Consider the following 20,482-nt stretch of genomic DNA (forward strand, 5'->3'; position numbering starts at 1 on the left):
GCCTCTCCCTCAGTGTCGGGGGACATTGGGCCTGGGTCAGCTCTCCTGAGGGACACCTCTGTGTCCCGCGGGCCGCCCCTGCTCATCTTTGCCTGCAGGGGGGCCCTTTAGCAGCCCAGCCTTGGGTTCACCTCCCCACTCTCCTCTGTAGCCGTGAGCCTCACACAGATCTGTCTTCCATCTTTGAAAGGTGAGCTGGGTTATGGAATACAGAAAACAGAAAAGCGCAAATCTTCAGAGAAGTGTTTGTAGATCACATGAAGAGAAGGCATGTAAACCAACAACAGGAATAATCTTTGTGACATGTCCTTCGCCTGATGAACCAGCCTGATGGGAAGCCTCTTACAAGTAGACGTTTGTGTGTCTATCACGGAGCTGCGCTTCCCTATCTCAAAACCATTCAGAATATATTTTAAAATTTGATTTCCACTCAGTTGTCTAGTTACCTGTTTTACAAAGCAGCTATGAAAACTATGGATAATACGGTGGCTATTGGACATTTCCAAAGTGCCAGGCACTTTCCATGCATGTATCTCATTACAAAAATCCAGTGAGTAGAAACCATTGTCCCCATTTACAGATGAAAAAACCAAGGCTTATAAGAGTTAAGGCCGCATGATGGGAAATGTCAAGACCTGGCCTATCAGACTCTAGAGCTCATGCCCCTGCCCACCACACCTTACCGCCTTCCCAGCAGGGGAGCTGGCTGCACAAGCCTGGAGAGCCCATGATTAGCGATGCTGTAGAAGGAACTCAGCATTTAGTCCCCAGCTATATGGGGAGCACCCGGTCTGTGCATGCCAGGTACTGTGCTGAGTCCTGGGGAGACGGCAGTAAATGGGGCACAGTCTGTCTTCAAGGGGAGGCTCGTGTGCATGGGAAGCTTCCCTGAGATAGGAGTACAGGGGGGCAGATGGGCTAGATCAAGGATCTCAAGCTCAAATGTCTGCAAGCACCAGGCAGAAAAAACAAATGTGCTAGGCACGAGATAACGGGGAATGTGGCACTGTGGCCTCCTCCAGCAGACACGCCCTTCCAAACCCTCAGTCCCCTCTCAGCTCCTGCAAGCCATCAGCAAGAGGAAATGCCTGTGTGGGTTACCAAATCCTCTGAATTGTTTTTTCTTTAAGAGATCCTGGAAATCCAGTTTATGTGAAATTTCCCACTTTAAAAATACCACGTGGGTCAAGCAGAGCCCTTGAGGCCCTGATATCCTGTGGCTCACCAGTGAGTGACCTCTGGCTGAGCTCAACGGCCTCTTGTAATGCTGAGCTCCAAGCTCTAGGACAAGCCTCAGACCACAGCGATTCTTCCGCAGCCACATCTGCCCGGGTGCTGAGTATGTTAAATGGGAACAATGTGTAGAATGGATAAAATTCAGTTCAGCTCATGGTGCCAGTAGGCCAGAACTGGAGTATAAATAAAATGAATAAAAACATCTAAGCATATTGCATAAAGAAACTTGTGGACAGTGTGTCCTATGTTTCTCTTCATTAGACTTTCTTAGGTTTAATTTTTGAATAGGTTCGTATGGTCCAAAGTTTGGAAAGTAGAAAAAGGTATGCACTGGAAATCCCTCCCACCTGTGTTCCAAAGCCTCTCATTCCACAAACAGCCAATGTTCTGGTTCTTGCATATTCTTCCAGAGATACAGGTAAAGATAAATATATATATTTACATATATATTTATATATATATATTTACATTTATATAAATAAATGTATATGTATCTACATTTAACACATATATATTTTTTCATTCCTTTTATAGAAATGGCAGAATATATACTTTCTATATTTTCCTTTTTAAAAATTTTTTATTTATTTATAAAGTAGGCTCCATACCCAGCATGGAGCCCAACGTAGGGCTTGAACTCATGACCCCAAGATCAAGACCTGAACTGAGATCAAGAGTCAGATGCTTAACAGACTGAGCCACTCAGGCGTCCCCCTTTTTTAAGTTAGTAATGTATCTTAGAGGACTTTCCTTATCAGTGTGTATAAAGCTGCCTCATTCTTTTTAATGGCTATATGGTATTTTATTGAATGACATACCATAATTTATATAACTGGTCTCCCAATCCATGGGTATTTCGGTTGTTTCCAATCTTTTGTTACATAAAAAATTGTCTTAAATGGTAATCCTGTACATACGTCATTTTGTACGTGTAAATTCCTGGAAGTGTGGAATTGCTAGGTAAAAAGAAATACACAGGGGCACCTGGATGGCTCAGTTGGTTAAGCGTATGCCTTCAGCTCAGGTCATGATCCTGCGGTCCAGGGATCAAGCCCTGCACCAGGCTCCCTGCTCAGCGGGGAACCTGCTCCCCCCTCTCCTTCTGCCCCTTCCCCCGCTCGTGCTCTTTCTCTATCTATCTCTCAAATAAATAAAGTAAAATCTTTAAAAAAAATAAAAATAAATAGCCATTTTTGATACTCTTGTCATATTGCCATCATAGAGATTTCAGATGTGTACTCCCATTGGCAACGTAGGACGCTGTTTACCTACATTCTTCCCCAACACAGTGTTACCAAGTGGTTTGATCTTCAACAATCTAAGTTGTGAGTAGTACAGTGTTCGTTGGTACTTCTCTCACTATGTAGGAAATGAGAATATTTTCATATCTTTAAGAGCTCTTTTTATTTTCCTTTCACTGAATTATGTGTTCAAATCCTTAGCCCATTTTTTCTTTTGTGCGGTTCCTCTTATGGATTTGTTAGAGCTCCTTATGTATTCAGAAAATTAGCCCCTTGTAGAGGAGCAAAAATTTTCTCCATGTTTGTTATTATTACTTTTTTTTTTTAAGCTTATGTTAGTTTTTCAATAGAATTCTTTATTTTTATAAAGGCAAACTTATTGATCTTTTTAAAAATGGGTCCTGGATTTTTTTTGCCGTACTTACAGAGAGACCTTCCCCACTATGAAAGTATAAGGGTACTCTTCTATGGTATGTTCATTATTTTACTGTTTCTTTGTATTTTCTAGTCTTTGATTTTGTGTGACTTGATCTCAATGGATGGTATGAGGTGTAAGTTCAGCCTCATGTTTTTTCCAACTGGCTACAGAATTGGCGCAGACCTGTATGGAGGAATTTCAGCTTCCTACCTCTGCATGTTTTCAGCTTCGTCAATAGTCTCAGGCAAAGCCTTCCCTTTGGTCTCTGGGAGCAGCAACACCAGTCCCCCAGCAACCAAGCCAACCACCGCTGGAAGCCAAACAGATGCAAATTACATTAGGAACTAAAACAGGCAGGCTTTATAATCAGAACTCCCCTTACTTCTTAAAAAAAAAAAATTATTTTTTGTGATATTCTATACTTACAGATTTCTTTGCTATCTCTGACTGTCCTATAAATATTTTGCTGATTCCAAACTCTCTTGGATTACAATTCCTTATAGGGAGATGAAATACTCAACATTTTGAGTCAAGGTTATTCTAAGCTAGAGAACATTGCCATAATATTAAGATACACTGGAGTTAGAAAATAACTCTGAAAAAAAAATCAACTCTTAGGAAAGGAAGAACATAACCCTGCCAATATAAAGCACTTAGTAATGAGAATGAGTCAGAACCTTGGAACATGACTAGCACCCGGAAGTAGTGAATCATATATCACTGCATTCACAGCATTTAAAAAGTATAGCCAGGCCTACACTTTCAGTGTTTGAGAAATTCCTTTTGTTCCTTTTTCCTTTGTCTCCAGCTGTATTTTTTGCACATGCTGGGGAGTCATAGTAAACATTAGAGTGTTTATGTGTCTTTAAATTCCCATTTACGTTTTGGGATTTTAAGGTTACGTTTTATGTTTTACGATAATTGAATGCAGGAAATAGATGTGGGGTCTTCATTGGTTTTGGAGTTCCAAAAAAATGCACACTGGCCTCTGTTTTTACATCTTTACAAAATGACAGGAATCGAGGCCACAGAGCTCAGTGGTTCAGGACGCTGGTTGTAGCTCTGGGTGCCTGGGATCCGGTTCTGAGCCCCCACTCACTGGTCTCAGAGCCCTGGGAAGTTCGGTTCCAGACTCTTGGCCATAAAGTGGGGTGATATTCCCACCTCACACGCTTGTTCTGAGACTGAAATGCATTCCTGCTTGTTACGTGGCAGAGCCTGCCGCAGAGTTAGGAACGAAGTAGCCACCTTCACAGTCTCTCTGAACATCTAAAGATTCACTTGGCTGTAACTCACGCAAATAATACACATACTCTTCTGGCTTTGATTCTCTGCAGTGAGTGAATTAGGAAGAGAATATAATGGATTCATCAAATGATCATCTCTTTAGCTTTTTATATTTGCAAAGATAAGCCTCATTAACCAGGGTATTTCTTATCAGTTTTTTTCCAGTACTCTTTCAACTGTTCATTTGTTGATTTTCAGGCTCTAGATAATCGCTTCTGGCTATTTCAAGACCACAATCAGTACACCATTATTGCGGGCAAAAGAAAGGGAAAGGAGTAAAAATGGAAAAGTATTTGTTTTGTTTCCTGCTAGCTACTCAGATTGGTAAGAAAAGAAGACGGAACTACAAGCATCAATAACAGTGGGAGTAGTCTTTGAGTTTACTTGAAACAGTGAAATGCAATTAAAATCCTTGATCTTTCCCAGGGGAAGGTGAATCCCTGAGGGAGGGTCCACAGAGGCTCATCTAGGTCTGGACTTGGCACTGCATTGTTCAATGGTCCTTAGAGAAACACGAAGTCTCTGTTTTCCACCCAGAAATGTCTCACTGACCCATCGATCACTCACTGCCTACCTAAGGGAATGACCAAGGTTGAGGTGTCTCCACCTTCCCCCTTGGAAGGAAGGAGCCCAGAGGGTGTCGTGGTATTTCCCCAAGATGGAAGGAAGGCTCTGCGCAGGTCCCTCAGCCAGTGTTGGGAGAGGAAGATGCCCGGGGTCCCCGAAGTGGTACCAGCCACCCTGTTGCCAAATCATGCTTCTGCCAGGATAAAGAGCTTGTGTTCTATCAACTTTGGCCATCTCGCTGTTGCTAAGTCGCAGCATAGAGAAATTCACTGGGTCTGTTTTGAGGGTGAGTTTTATCAGCAGTGTGGAACATTTGCTGGCTCATCTATAGAACTGGAAAATTTCCCCCTCACAAATCCCTTGAGAAGAGGAGTGAGCAGAGGTACTTGTGTGTGGCAATGAGTGGCATTAGGAGAAAAGCCATCTGGGTGCACCCCCAGTGTGCAGAGCGTCTTGTCATCCCTCCCCTCAAATGAAGTAAGGGTTGTAGGCCCATGGGGAAAACTGCTATATTTTTGTCAAATTAAAAGTGGCTCCCAGTGGGTCTAAAAGAAGACTGAGCTGGGTGCGTTGAGGCCTTCTGGCTAACACGAGGAGGCGAACGTTGTGTGCATGAATCTGGTCACCCCTCTGCACCCCTCTGTGTGGCGCACAGGAGAGGGTCTGTCCCATCGTCCACAGCTATGTGGAAAGGAATGGACACGAATGAATGGGAATGTCCATGATTCCCGGACCCCTTTCACGGTCTATAGTAGTCATGTTCAACATTGGCCTCTTCTGTGTGTTAATTGCTGATAGTTAGATTTGTCCCTGTCACCTTCCATGCTGCAGGCTGGGCAGTGGGGGGAGGGAGCGGGCTCTGCATTGGTACATTACTTCAGGGTTGGAGGGAAGGGCTGTACCAATCCTCCTTAAATCTAATAGCCCAAGGGATTTGGGGAAGGGGTGGCCGACATTAGCGCCATGACGCTAATGCATTCCCTTAATGATGGTCTTTGTTTCCCCTGAGTTTTGAAATCGCTCTTTGCAACATGTTAACTGCCTTCCTTTGAAGTAATGAAGTGAAAAGTTTTGTATTTTCCCACGTTCAGCCATCAAGGAGGCAGAAAGAGTGAGCTCCGTGACAAAGAGACCCAAGGAGGGGTGGAGATCGGTAAGGAGAGAGTTAGGGGTGTTCTTCAGGCAAACGGCTTTCCACCTCACTCCTTCTTGAACTTTGTACCGCTGAGGCCAGGAGTCTTAGTGGTTCCCATACTTGGGTCTTAGTAGCTACTGACAGTATTACGTATGCTAGTATTACTAACACTGAGAGTAGTACTAATTACTAGCTGCATTCGGTAGTTGCCAGTAGGCATGATACCTGTTTTGAGATGTAACAAAGGAGGTCCCTAGAAAAATGGGTTTTTGTTCAAAGGTGTGTCTGAGGGTTTCTCACCAAAAACCACCAGCGGAAGCTCATGCCAGACGTCGGTGAGCCGGTAGACCAGGAATGGCGTGATGATACCCCCGATGTCACACAGGGAGGAGCAGACGAGGACACCAAGATTCCTGAAATGCAGGGAACTGCTTTAACTTCCAGCTTCTCACGGTACAATACTTATCCCCTACCCCACCCAAATAAATCCTTCCCTGAGTCACTGAAACGTCTGCAAACTGAAAAAAAACGGCGTTCACGTTGTTTTCAACACACACAAATGGTGTATGAGTCATAATTCCACTCATATTCTTGTTGTACTTGTTTTATATTAGCTTTTTGGAGGATTTTTAATGGGGGGGCAATTTTCACTTTTTACTTTGGTCATCTGTCTTCCCTGCAGTGTTCTATGTATGGTCTTGTTCGTATGGTTTCCTTTATTTATTTATTTATTTATTTATTTATTTATTTATTTATTTGAGAGAGAGTGAATTAAAGAGAGAAAGAGACAGAATGAGCTGGGGGGAGGGAGGGCCCGAGGGAGAGGGAGAAGCAGGGTCCCCGCCAAGCAAGGAGCCCGATGCAGGACTTGATCCCAGGACCAAGGGATCATGACCTGAGCAGAAGGCAGACACCTAACCGACTGAGCCACCAAGGCGCTCCCCTGTTCATACTGTTTCTGATCACTCTGTCCCATGGCCATTTGGTAATCCCTCTCTTGTAATCAGTGTCTTCTGTTCTCACTACACAGTGACTGTATTTCACCCCAGCCTGTAACTGTGAGATGTGGTCTGGCTACTGCCTTTAAATGTTCTTATCCTCTCTTGTCCTGTGGTTTGTTTTGGTTTTTGGTTTTTCTTGCCCCATGTTTTGAAAAGGAAGGTGCCCTCTGCTGGTGCTTGTGGTAGTTCTAGCCCATAAGCAAATGTCCCACCCACCCTCTTCATGGTGAGGAAAACGTGCTCACCTGATGAATGTGGGGTACAGCTCCGCATTGACCAGGCAAACCATTTCATAGGCCATTGTAATCCCCATTCTACCCAAGCACGCAGCTGTGACTCTTAGCCACTGGAGATCTGTGGGCAAAAACGCACCACTTACATTGCACATACTCCCTGGTCTGCACAGTGCTCCAGAGGGGAAAGTCCACATTCCAGAATGGGATGAGAATGCAACATTCTTCTTCTCTAAACTCAAGACTTCAGAGCAAAATTTCCCATGTTTGTTAGTTTTAACCTTAGGCATGATTCTAACACTCTCTTTAGAACTCAGTCATTAATGACAACAGGATTGTACCAAAGCTGGGCCAACTCTAGTTTATACGGGCCACCCAAAAGAAACAGCAAAATATGGGCATATTTTAAATAACTGCTAATGACTAAAGGGTTCAAAGAAAGCTTCATGTTGCCAATAGGATTCTCTTGTACAGGTTTTTCTCCTCCTCATTGAGAAAGCATTTGAAAAGGAAAGAAAGGAACTGAATAATTGTGCATTGGTTGCATTTACCTAAGCTTTCTTATTTGTTCTGCAGGATGATGCAGGGAACTCAAGGGAGTTGCCTAAATAGTATCTGGAAAATGCTGGAATAAGACTTCAAGCCTGGGCCTGCTCTACCCCAAAGCCCATGCTCTCTGTTCTGGGCCAGCTCCATGGCCTATGGCATGTGTCCTCTTAGTCTCTTGTTATAGTACATTAGAGAACAATCAGGTGTGATTATTATTGTCTGTTGCAGCAGACAAGCCTTGGGTACAATTCTTCTTAAAGACAGGGTGGCCATATGGGTTTGCTCAGGAAGGTCCCAGATACTGTGTTCATTCTTTCCAAATTGACTTGGATGATAAATTACATCATTTTACTATCAGAGGGTTGTGACATCCCCTCTTCGTGCAGCCTTGGCAGACAAGAGCCCGGCATGGCTCGACACTTACCCTCAGGGATGAAAACCGAGGTGAGGCAGGCTGCTCCTGCCACCAAATTTGATGCAGCCCACGGAAACCGACGACCTATACGGTCAATGGTGAGGATGATGATGAGGGCGGCTGGGAATTCCACCAGGGCAGAGTAGAAGAAATCCAAGTAGATATTGCTCCCCGCAAGGCCCATGTGCATGATGAGGCCTTGGTAGAGAACAGAGCTCGTGAACCTGAGCAAAGAGGAGAAGCTCAGGTCAAGCCAAGCACCAGAAGCAAGTCATCAAAAAGGAGAGGCTTCTGGAAAAAGAAGAGTTGATCGTGGGTCATCTTTCTTTGTCATCTTCTTATTGCTTTTCCCTTCATTCTACTGCTTTTCCATGATCTGAACCACGGCGGTGGCTGACTGTGACCCCAGAACCAGGAAAGGAGAAGAAAGGATTGTGCTCCCTGGCCAAATTGAAAAGTAGAAAGAAATGTCTTTCTAGGGTGACTTATTTGCTAAAACTGTATCAGGTTATTAGTGATTGTTAATTATTTCTCTCTTTGTGATCCTCTAATGGAATTGGGATCAAAGGGATTGACTACTTAATTCAAATTTTAGGAAACCAGAGACCCAAATGGGTACAGCCTCCCTTCCTGCTGATTTCTCTTCTGACACAATATAGACAACATTTTGACGATGTTTTTTCGTTATGTTTTGTTGACCAGAAGTTATCTGCAATGGCAAATAAGAGGATGCTTGGCAACAGTCACAACTATTCAGAAAAGGAAAGAAGGGTATGAAGCCAAATTTCCCGGCTGTATTTTACAGGTAGTATTTTCAAGGTTGCTAAATGAGTTCCTGAGGAGCCTTGCTTCTGTCCGTGACTCCAAATCTTCGCGTGGCTGGCGTGAACCCCGGGACACACTGAAAGGAAAGTGAGCTGCACTAAGGAAGGCTCAGTGCAGGGTGAATGGCTCACAGCTCCAGGAGCAGCCTGCAGACTGTGGAAACAATCGTACGTCAGCCACCGGACTGTGGAGCCAGTGGATTATTCCTTGTGGTTTATTCTCCTTCATAAGTTTATTTCTTTCTCCAATAGACAAGAAAGGGAAAAGACCCTTCCCTTGCTAGCCCCATATAATAAGGAGAGATCTATACTCATCATAGGTATAGAACCGGTAGTTCTCAGGTTGGGCTACATGTCAGACTCACCTGGAGAATATTAAAATGTTGGTGCCTAGACTTTCCCTGGGCCAATTGCATCAGTATTTTCTGGGGCCAGGGTGGGGGTCCTGGCGTTGTTATTTTATAATCTCACAGGACGTTTTAAGGCAATGCCAAGGTTGAGGACATACTTATCTATGCTTTGAGACTGACTTCAAACACCTGCCTGAAAAAATGGTATCAGAAAACGCGGCTATAAATGAGTCCCCTTGCTGCCCACTGTCCATACTTATACCGGAGCTAGGCTGTGACAGTGCTGTCTTGGTCCCTCCCCTAATGTGGATGACGGGGATAAAAAAAAAAAAACCAAAAAAAAAAAAAAACCGTGGAGGGATTTTAAAGTGAAAAACATTCCTTACCAATTGTACATCAAGATCAAAGTGTGTTTCCTTATCTGCGGGGTTCTGACCAAGTCAAGAAATGAAGGATTCAGCTTCTCGTCAACTTCCTCTTCAGGTCTGAGGCTCTAGGAACGGAAACAGGAGGAACAGCTTTGTGTGGTGAAAGACAGTGTCCCCAGGTAAGACAGGGAATCCCGACAGTACCTGACACCTGCTGAGGGCTTCTAATGAGCCTTTCACACTTACTAGCTCATTTAACCTTGGCTATCCGGGTAGTTCGGTTCCATCTTTTTCATCCCCTTTCACAGAAGGGGAAGCTGGGCTAGGGGGAGTTAGGTCACTCATGGGCATATGTCCAGTGGCACTGAAGGTCAAGCACAGGGGAGCAGAAGAAGGCCCAGCCCAGGGGCCCTGAGGGCTGGGGGCACCGGGCATGCTCCCTGCCGGACCAGGTGCGGCCCATCGCTCAGGAGGCTCTGCTCTGGGACCTTGGGACTTGGAGCAGCTCGGTATTGCCTGGAACTTGTTGGAATGAAAGACCCAGGGCCCCTGTCCAGACACGTTGAACTGGAATCTGCATTTCGGCAAGGTCCCCAGGGGCATCCTGGGCACAGGTATTAATTAACGTTGGGGAAGCCCTGCGCTAGAAGAGAACAGTAGGTGGTGGAGTTGAGATACAATCTCCAGGGCTCAGGAAGCAGAACCTTTGCAAAAACCACTTCTTCCTACAGCCACACAGGAGGGTGTCTGCAAGCCCGAGGAGCAGGGGAAGAACCTCCTGCAGACTCACCGCTCTCATGTGAATAAACTCTGCACTTTGGCCAGACTGTGACTCACGTGTGCTTTAGTCCCTGACCAATTTCTGAAAGGATCTGAAACTTAAGAATCAGGGCTATGCTGGTTATCCTTGGAAAAGGGGATCTACCCCAACCACCCAGAAACCGGAGAGGAAGTGAAAAAAAAAAAGGCCTCCGAGTCCCCAAATGCTCACTCTAAAGTCATGTAAATCATAAATGCTTACAGGTAACCGATCTTAGATCCTGGAGCAGAGACGATTACTCTTATTTTTTTTTTTTTAAAGATTTTTGTTTATTTATTTGAGAGAGAGAGAACGAGAGAGAGAGCACATGAGAGGGGGGAGGGTCAGAGGGAGAAGCAGGCTCCCTGCTTGGAGCAGGGAGCCCGATGCCGGACTCGATCCCGGGACTCCAGGATCATGACCTGAGCCGAAGGCAGTCGCTTAACCAACTGAGCCACCCAGGCGCCCCGATTACTCTTATTTTGACAGAGTTTTCTAATCAGCTTGATTTTTGCTTTTCCATCCCCTGTCAGGTCAAAAGGCTTCAGCTAAAGGTGATGAGGTCTACCAAAGGCAAACCATGAAATGCAGAGAAAACGGACACCCCCATGTTGTGTTTTATTTTAAAAGACAGGAGACTGCTCACAATGTTTTGGGACAATTTTCTATCCAAAATGTTTAAAATTCTAAGAAATGATTTGTGTCTGAAGGCTCTTCCCTCCGGGGAAAAGCCCCCTCCCTGAGCGTGCAGATGGACACCCGGGGAAGGAAAACATCGGGGACCTGGGTACCAGTGCCCGCCACAGCCTTGGGTTGTACACGATAGAAGCTTCTCGTTTGCCTTTAAATGATTTTGGTTTCCTTTTAGTTTTATGTTTTTGATTGATTTAGAATTTTCTTTACCAGGGACCATGAGTCCTAGCACGACAGAAATATCCTGTTACATATGGTGAGCCCCCTCTGCGACTCCCTATTGAGAACGCATGGCTTTCCCAGATCCTCCTGTTCCCTGATCTGATAGTTCAGCTGCTTGCTTACCTGAAGGGAGGCCGGCAGAGATTTTCCATTTTTCTTTGCCATGTACTTAATGACGCTCATGGCTTTAGCACTTTTGTTCTGGGAGATCAGCCACCTCGGAGACTCAGGTATGCCCCTAGGGTATAGCACAATGTTATCAGTGTTGTTCAGTCCGGGATGAGGGCGTCTTCCTGAGCCTCTGTCCCCAGTGGTCGTAATCAAATTTCTGCAAGGGATCTTACACAGTGAAGTTCGGTTGGATCTACAAAGGAGATAAAATTGTGCAGGGGCTGCCCAGCAAAAGAAATCAACAAAATGAGAAAGCAGCCTACTGGATGGGAGAAAATATTTACAAATCATATATCAGGTGAGGGATGAATGCCCAAAATATACAAAGAACTCGTACAACTCAAATGCAAAAAAAAAAAAAAAAAAAAAAATCTGATTTAAAAATGGGCAGAGAATCTTAATATACATTTTCCCAAAAAAGACATTCAGATGGCCAATAGGTACATGAAAAGATGCTCAACATCACTCATCACCAGGGAAACACAAATTGAAGCCACAAGGAGATGTCACTTCACATCTGTTAGGATGGCTAGAATCAACAAGATAAGAAATAACATATGCTGACCGGGTGTAGGGAAAGGGAATGCAAACTGGTGCAGCCACTGTGGGAAATGGTGTGGAGGGTCCTCAAAAGATTAAAAATAAAACTACCCTATGATCCAGCCATTCCACTTCTGGGTATTTATTAGAAGGAAAGAGAAATACTAATTCAAAAAGATATACACACCCCTTTGTTTCTTGCAGCATTATCTACAAGAGCCAAGTCATGGAAACAACCTAAGGGTGTGTATGTATATATATATATATATAATGGAATATTATTCAGCCATATAAGAGAATGACGTCTTATCATCTGTGACAACATGGGTGGGCCTAGAAGGTATTATGCTAAGTGAAATAAGTCAGAGAAAGACAAATACCGTACGATCTCACTTATACGTGGAACCTAAAACAAACAAAGCTCATAGATACAGGGAACAGATTGGTGGGGGAGGAGGTGGACAAAATGGGTGAAGGGGTCAAAAGGCACAAACTTCCAGTTACAAAATAAATAAGTCCTGAGGATATAATATATAGTATGGTGACTATAGTTAAAAATACTATATTGCATGGGGCACCTGGGCGGCTCAGTCAGTTGGATATCTACCTTCAGCTCAGGTCATGATCCTGGGATCCTGGGATCGAGCCCCGCCTCGGGCTCCCTGGTTCGCGGGGAGGGGTTATGGTATATGGGTTTTTCCTCCTTCACCCGCTGACTTCTATTCAGCCTTGTGCAGGAACCTTGCAGGTCCCCTCTTCAGAGAGTTCCCAGTGGGACTCTGCAAAGCAGGGGTCAGCTGAATATCCAGCCAGTCCTGTGCTAGAGGGACGAGAAGCAGGTTGGCTGGGGCTGGGCACATGCTGAGAGCTGACAGCTGGGCTGCAGGGCTGCTGGTGGCAGGATGCCGTTCTGTCATGGGGGAAAGCAAGAACTTTATGTGTATTATTCTGACAGCTGATTTCTCAAAGAAGGAGGTAAGAGTTTGAGGCAAGCTGGTGGATCTGGGCGGACACAGGGAGCCCCTGGAGCTCCTTGAGCAGGACTCCAGCCACTTGGATCTGTGTTTGGAGACCACTCTTGGAGCGGCTGGCTCAGGGTTGATGGGAGGAAGAGGGACTGGCAGGATGGAGGTAGCAGGGCTGGCCTGGTGGGAGCTCTGGCCTAGAGTCATGTGGGCCATCACTCTGGGAGAGAAGGTTGCTCTGAGAGGTGGGGCTTCAAGGAACTCGGGACAGAAGTTTGTGGGAGTGCAATGGAGAGAGGAATCAATGACAACTGATTAAGATTTGACATTAAGAATGGAAATGTGGTGAGCTCAACCATAATCAATCCACAACTCACAGAGCGCATCCCTTCTGCTATGACACCATAGGGCGATTTTTCTAGATCACATTTGGTGCACAGGTTGAGCCCGGTCACCCACACCTCAGGAAGCAGGGTCAGTTCAGCCAGGTGTTGCATGAACTGAAGGGCCAAGAAGGTGAAGGACTTGGGAACCAGATCAGAGAAGACAGGAACCATAAGTGGCTAGCCTACAGGTGGAAAGTCTGGATGGACTCTCAGAAGCATATCCAGATAGTTCAAGAATTGCCCGGGAGAATAGAAATTAATTTTTTGAAGCTCTAAGCGCAGAATTGGGAGCCCTGGGTACACTTGCCGGGAATGTAAATTCTGGCTCAATGAGAAGTCTCTGGAACATGAGCTTTGGGTTCTACAGTAAAGTAGCTTGCTTGATGATGAAGTAGGAGCTAGCCATTAACAGTGTTCAAGCAGAAGCTGAATAATCATCCCCTGGGGGCGTTGCTATGGGGCTCCGGCCCTGGACAGGAAGTTGAGCCAGAGGGCCCCTAATGTTACCTGCCCTCAAACAGCTGACAGCCTACTGGGACAGACGGACAAGTCCCTCAGTGTCAAGTGAACAGCTGATCTCAACAAGCAGTAAGATATGAGGGTTACAGAGACGTGTGTGTAATGCCACGGGGCAGGGGACAGTGGCCCCACCAGGGCAGGCTGATCAAGGCCAGCCTGCACAGAGTCCCTCCTCCGGTGACTGCCACATCCCCTCTGCCCCCATAGCTCCTGCCTTCTAATCATGGCACCCCCCCTCTCTTCTTCTGTCCTGGCTCCTCATCCTTAGCTTGCCTTTTCAGGATTTGGTGTTTTCTTGTGATCTGCCCCATTTCCTTCCTCTCCTGACTCTGCTCATTTTCTCTGAGTGATTGCCTCCATCCCGTAGCTACAACAAAGACGGGAATTTTACTTGAATTCCTGATCCTTACGTTCAACCGCGCCTGGCTATGTGCACGTTCATGTCCTTTCCGAATCTCCAACTTCGGCATGTCCCAAGCTCACCTCATCCTCCCACCTTTCAAACCCACTCCTCCTCCTGTGTTCCTTACCTCTGAACGGTGCCCCCAGCACATACACACAAACCTCTGCTCCACTCACAAGGCACCTCCTCTCTCTAAACCTTCACATTCAGTCTCCACCGACCTCTGTCATTGCTACCTGATGCAATGTGTTTACAGTTTCCTTCACTTGTCTTATTTCAGGCCCTGTCCTCTCTTGCAAGGATTATGGCAATAGTTCCTTGCCTAATCTCTTTATCCCCACTCTTCCCCCCAAACACCTGTTTTCTACTCTACATTGCCAGTGATGTTTTAATGATGGTGGTTGCATCATGGAGGTTATAGATTTGTAAGTAAATTAAATTTGATTCTATTAAGTAAAAATGGCAAGAAGGAGGGCTCCAGAGGTGGTCAGAACTTGGATAATAGGTGTGTCTTTTCTGTTGTGCTAAAGCATCAGGGAAACAAAACTGTTGAAAGATTTTGAGGCAGGAGAGGAACACGGTGGAACTGGATTTTAGAAATGAAACTTGGATTGGAGGATGGAAGAGCAAATGTTGAAGAAACCAGGAAGAGTCTATTGCAGGTGTGGCGTCAGAGACATAAAAGAGGAAGAATGGATATGAGAGGGGGGTTAGGGTTAGTCTCAAAGTTTGACCAGCTTTTGGAGGAGAGACAGGCTTCCTGGGAAGGGTTGAGATGCTTAATTCTTAGACAAGACGACTATGCAAAGAACAGGTGGATACATCCAGAAAGTGGTTTGTTGCATGGTAGAGGGATTTGCTTGATAACTCAGCATTCCTCTTGCTTTATTTCGGGCAAGCTCACTTTAGGGATTTCTGATAGTTTCTGCTGTTTCCACTGCTTCCATGGTTCCCTTGGCAGTGGTGACAAACATATTTCGCATGCCCTGGAGACTCTGATTTGCATGGTCTGTCTGGGGTGTCCTATTGGCCTGATCTGGGAATAGGACTGATGGGATTGATTGGAGATGCCCGCCTTGGGCAGGGACATGGGGAAGTGGTGACCCAGTGCTAAACTCCATCTTCTCTTACACTAAAGTCTCCTCTGAGCAGGGAGAGAATAAGAATACTAATATTGTCAATCTCTGCCAAGGGCACCACAGTCACTAGAAGTTAATTTAAACACCATATAAATTGGGGTGCCTGGGTGGCTCAGTGGGGTGAGGGTCAGACTCTTGATTTCGGCTCCAGTGGTGACCTCAGGGTCAGGAGATCCAGCCCCTCATTGGGCTCCGAGCTCAGCAGGGAGTCTGCTTGAGATTCTCTCTCTCCTTCTCCCTCTGCCCCTCCCCCACCTCACATGGCCTCTCTCTCTCAAAAATGAATCAATAAATATTAAAAAAAAATAATAAACACCACATAAATAATGTGAAAAGACATAAATCTAAAACTCTTAAGCCCAAAGTAAAAGGACATTTGATTTCTAGAGAAGAAGACAGATCGAAGCTCATGTTTTTCTTTTTTTTAATCCTGAAACATGGACCTGGACTTTTCATGAAAGGAAAGAGTGAAGGACACGTTGGAATTTGGAAGGATAGTGTGCATTAGGGGAGGCAGCCTTTTCAGAGAAATGAAATAGTTCAAGTTATTTCCTTTTTTGTTCCAAATGGACTTACCAGTAATAGAGCAAGAAGCAGACGTTGGGCAGAGTAACAGTGAGCTGTAGCCACCTCCAGTGAGGAAGCACATAGGCCAGCCCAGCCAACGCCAGGAGCCCCGCGGTGAAGGCCACTTGGTAAACAATGCCCACCGTTCTCCGATAGCTTAGCCCGACAAATTCTGTAACTGCAGAGAGAACCCAAATGGTCAATGCAAGTCGGTAGGACAATGGCTTGGCTGTCCAACTTTGGGGAAACGAGCATGCCAACCTCGAAAAAGAGGCCAAATTCTAGAAGTCTTTTAAATAGCTTTCTGAAAGATTTTAAACGTTCCTTAGGGCCTATTTTGTTATAATCATTGCTGTCACATTAATTAATCTAAGATCTTGTAATTCCACATTGGGTGGGGTGAGAGGCCCGCCAGTGTGAGCAAAATGTGTGATTTAGAGAATAATTTCAAGGGCAAATGCAACTGGATTTCAGATACATGCAAAAATTTTTTTGAAGCAATCCAAAGTTGTTTTTATTTTTTTAAATTGTTTTTGCCTTTAAAAAAAACCCCAGTTGTTTTTATTTGCAAACTTTTGATCTAGAGTAGTAAGGCAATGGTAATTTAAGTCCTGAATAAATGGATCAAAGATTGACTTGAGACTGTAGGTGGTTTTTATAAATGAACATCTCAATACAGCTCGTTCTCTTATATGAGTTAAATATTTTCTTGGCAATCCCGATAATGGGTGTAAATGGCTGGGAAACCTGGTAGTGGGTTTAGTGGGTTTCCATACTGATTGGTCAACTAGTACTGTCTTGCAAGAACTGATTTTTAAATTTCCAGGAATTTTGCAAGGTGGTTATTAAACCCATTGGTATCTTAAAGTCAGTCATGGTGGGAGTATTTGCAATTTAGAAATCAGACAACACCAAAAATCAGGGCTTTTTGTTTTCTAAAAGCCAGGTTATCAGCACACCACTGCATGTGGTAGAATAATCAGCTTTCTCCCATTCCATGACTGCATCTTGACAGATGTGTGAGGTCTGTAGTACATGGATTTAGGGGATAGTCATTTCTATATCACAAACATACTAGAATTTAAATTCCAGCTATTCCATGAACCACAGACCTTTGGCTTTTGATGTTTAGTAATCATGTTAAAGACTTCAACTATTTATAAACCATATAGAAATGCCCTCAAAAGGTATTTCTATATATTACTGCAAATGATCAAAAAGTATTTAAAACAAAGTTAAGCGAAAGTCTGTAAGTGCTCAATAAATAGAAATATTTCGACGTGGTTGGGGTCACGGACGGGGTCTGGGGGTCATGGGGCAGAAAGAGGTCAAGCAGCAAGGTGTACCTCAAGGACAGTCAGAGGGACTGGAGAAGACATTAATGGGCAGAAGGCTGAAATTTAAATTTATACAATTAAATTATACATATTTCTACATAATCATGTGTTCTAAAAACCAAATTACTGATTGAATAACAGTACATTAATAAATTACTTCACTGCCCACATATAGATTAAATGTCTACCAGGACAGCACATAATAGCATCCAGCATCTTTCTTCTGAGTTGCAAATTAACTTTACCAGGTACAATTTTAAGCACACATATTCTAGCTCCCATGGGTAACCAGGGTTTTATGATGGTGATGGTTTCAATTTCAAAGCATCCATTTCCTTTCATTGGATGCTATTTGACTGTTGCCAAGGGAAAAGAAAGATGGAGTTCATTCCCAAGATCTGATTAGGATGCTAATTTTTCTTAATATGGCTTTAAAGATGCTATGCTGTTAGGATTCAAATATTCTCCTATACTTCATGGATCTTCCGCGTAATTCTGGCTGCTAGTGAGTGGGATGGAAAGATATTCCTCGTCAGACAAGTGGCTGGGGAACTTAGATTCTCCACAGTGCTCATGTTCTCCCTTTCCATGTATATACATTGAGGATAACAAGAGATTTCCTAGAATCCATTTATGCAAAGCAGTAAAGTCCCTTATAAGTCTAACATATCTGTCACCACTGAATTTTCCATGTGTAGGCCTGGTAGGCTAGATTTTTCTCTGTGTGTAACACCCCAGGGTACAGAAAACTTTTTCCTAAGAAGTTATATTAGAATCTGGATGGCTTGATGTTTACCCTCATTTCTGTCTTCATTGTTTTCTTTAGAGGAAGAATACAGAATGAGTGGACTGAAAAGATGTTAGAAATCCTTTTGATACAGAAAAAAAAAAAAAATCAACATTTTCTTGAAGCTGGGTCCATTTTTTGGCACAGCCCCCTCCCGTCTCCTGAGGATTTTGGCAGCAACATGGCTTTGTTCTCACAGCCATAGCCACGAGCAATTCTTACTCAGGATGTAGCCTATTAACCAGCCTGCCTTGCTGACCAGCCCCTGGATCAAGCGGAAAATTAACACCCATGTATAGTTTGGGGAAACAGCCATGAGAACTCCAGATGCAGCATTTATGAGGATCGTTACCAAGAGGCAGAGCTTACGGCCAAACCTGCAAGGGGAGAAACAAAGAGAAAACATAGAATTAGATTAGATTCATGAAGGTTGTAGAAAATGGCGCGGGAGTTACGGAAATCTTAAGGGGAGGTTAGCTCTGAATTATGTAAACTCAGGAGGCTTGGATTGATGCCCACCAAAAGAATCCCTGACTTCAGGTTAGTTTGCTTCAGGACTTTTCCCCAGGGCACTCTGTGAAAATTCTATGCACAATGAGCCCCATTCACCCCAGGGCTAGAGAACCTTCTCAGTCCCACACTGTGGAGGGTATTCAGGCAGGGGGTGATTCTTCCAGGCCACCCAGTGCTGAATGCCCTAGGGGCCCGTCTGGGTCTTCCATCATCGTAGGAGCGGGGGCCTTTGCACTAACAGTCTCAACCAACTGCCCACCCAAGAGTTTTTGCTTTAGGAAAAAAAATTCAGTGTTTAATGTACTCCCCCATCCATTTTCAACACTGCTTTTGGACTTTGTGGTATTTGCATGTCTCCATGGAAAAGGTCTCTGGTGTCAGCTGTGGGGTGGGGGTGGGGCGTCTTTGTCCTGGAGTATCCCAGCAAGATAGCTTCCACACCTTTGGTCTGAGGGACTTGGTTTTCATCAGCTGAGGGACCTAGAGAGTGTCCCAGGACACAGAGGAGGGGAAAACTTAGAGACCTGGTTGAATTTTGGCTTTATCACTTAGTATAATGTCAGCCGGTTACTCAATCTTTCTCAATTTCCTCATCTGGTAAAGACCTATCTATCTGACCCAGTTGACAAGAGGATTAAATGAGATATTACACGTAAAGAGCTAGACACTTGGTCTCCCCCATTTCCTGCCTTCTGTTTGTAAGGCAGGCTCTCTGAAAGTTGACTTGGGACAACTCGTTCATATTGTCATCATGTCATCATATCCGCCTTGTTTTGTTCTAAGAGACACCCTAATTGGCTGTTAATGGGTATTTTAAAGATTCTTCATAGAAAGTAGTGTTTTATTTAATCTTTTCGTATCTACTTCAAACTGAAGAGTCATGAGCACTTTATGTCATTCACTTTGCACATTCGATGGTGGATGAACATTTTTTACCAGCCGTTCTGCTTGTAGGCATCTGTGTTCTAGTGTCCATTTCAATATTAACTGACCATGTAAGAATAATCTGCAACATCATTAACAATTATTTGGGATGTGAATGTTTTAAATCTGAAATTTAGAGATTAAGCAGTCTCATGAGTAATTAATGTAAACTGGTAAAATTCTTAAAACCCTCTTTTGGCTCTTCAGTTCTTTTTTTTTTTTTTTTAAGATTATTTATTTATTTATTTATTTGAGAGAGAGAGAGAGCATGAGAGCGGGGAGGGTCAGAGGGAGAAGCAGACTCCCTGCTGAGCAGGGAGCCCGATGCAGGACTTGATCCTGGGACTTCAGGATCATGACCTGAGCCGAAGGCAGTCACTTAACCAACTGAGCCACCCAGGCACCTCTGGCTATTCAGTTCTTAATTCTCAGTTAATGGTTCCCCACTGTAAATATCTGCTTCCTTGGCCTTTTTTTAGAGATAGAGAGAAAGAGAGAGAGAGAGCGCAAGTGGGGAGAGGAGCAGAGGGAGAGGGACAAGCAGACTCTGCGCTGAGCACAGAGCCCAATGTGGGACTCCATCTCACGACCCTGAGAACATGACCTGAGTCGAAACCAAGAGTTGCATGCTTAACTGACTGAGTCACCCAGACACCCCTACCTCCTTGGCCTTTTATTCAAAGTCTTCTAAAGTCACATCTCAACAAAGTATTTTAGCCTTTCTTCCCATGTTCTCCCACCAAATCCCTTTCTTTACCCCCGAGGAGTTTATAAACATTTGCTCAGGGGATAGCTCTCTAGCTTCCAAAGTTGACTTGGGCATACCATAGTAGTCCTGCTCCTGTAGATGGATAAAATCCTGTGGATAAGAGAGTATATTTACCTTTGGAAAC

At 44.4% G+C, this 20,482-nt stretch overlaps 1 protein-coding gene across 1 annotated transcript in view; it reads right to left on the reverse strand.

Moving 5' to 3' along the window:
* SLC22A2 (solute carrier family 22 member 2) overlaps positions 1 to 20,482 on the reverse strand; it is a 30,359-nt gene that overhangs the window by 3,384 nt on the left and 6,493 nt on the right. Inside the window, exons 3-10 of the mRNA XM_081829263.1 lie at positions 18,375 to 18,529; positions 16,038 to 16,206; positions 11,462 to 11,576; positions 9,643 to 9,749; positions 8,092 to 8,306; positions 7,131 to 7,239; positions 6,185 to 6,297; positions 3,106 to 3,205 (exon numbers count right to left, since the gene is read on the reverse strand). Of these exons, the coding sequence (XP_081685389.1) occupies positions 3,106 to 3,205; positions 6,185 to 6,297; positions 7,131 to 7,239; positions 8,092 to 8,306; positions 9,643 to 9,749; positions 11,462 to 11,576; positions 16,038 to 16,206; positions 18,375 to 18,529 (1,083 nt within the window). The remainder of the gene's footprint in view (positions 1 to 3,105; positions 3,206 to 6,184; positions 6,298 to 7,130; positions 7,240 to 8,091; positions 8,307 to 9,642; positions 9,750 to 11,461; positions 11,577 to 16,037; positions 16,207 to 18,374; positions 18,530 to 20,482) is intronic.

This window comes from Leptonychotes weddellii, chromosome 8 (assembly GCF_054177405.1).
Source record: "Leptonychotes weddellii isolate Sample4059 chromosome 8, ASM5417740v2, whole genome shotgun sequence".
Taxonomy (NCBI): domain Eukaryota; kingdom Metazoa; phylum Chordata; class Mammalia; order Carnivora; family Phocidae; genus Leptonychotes; species Leptonychotes weddellii.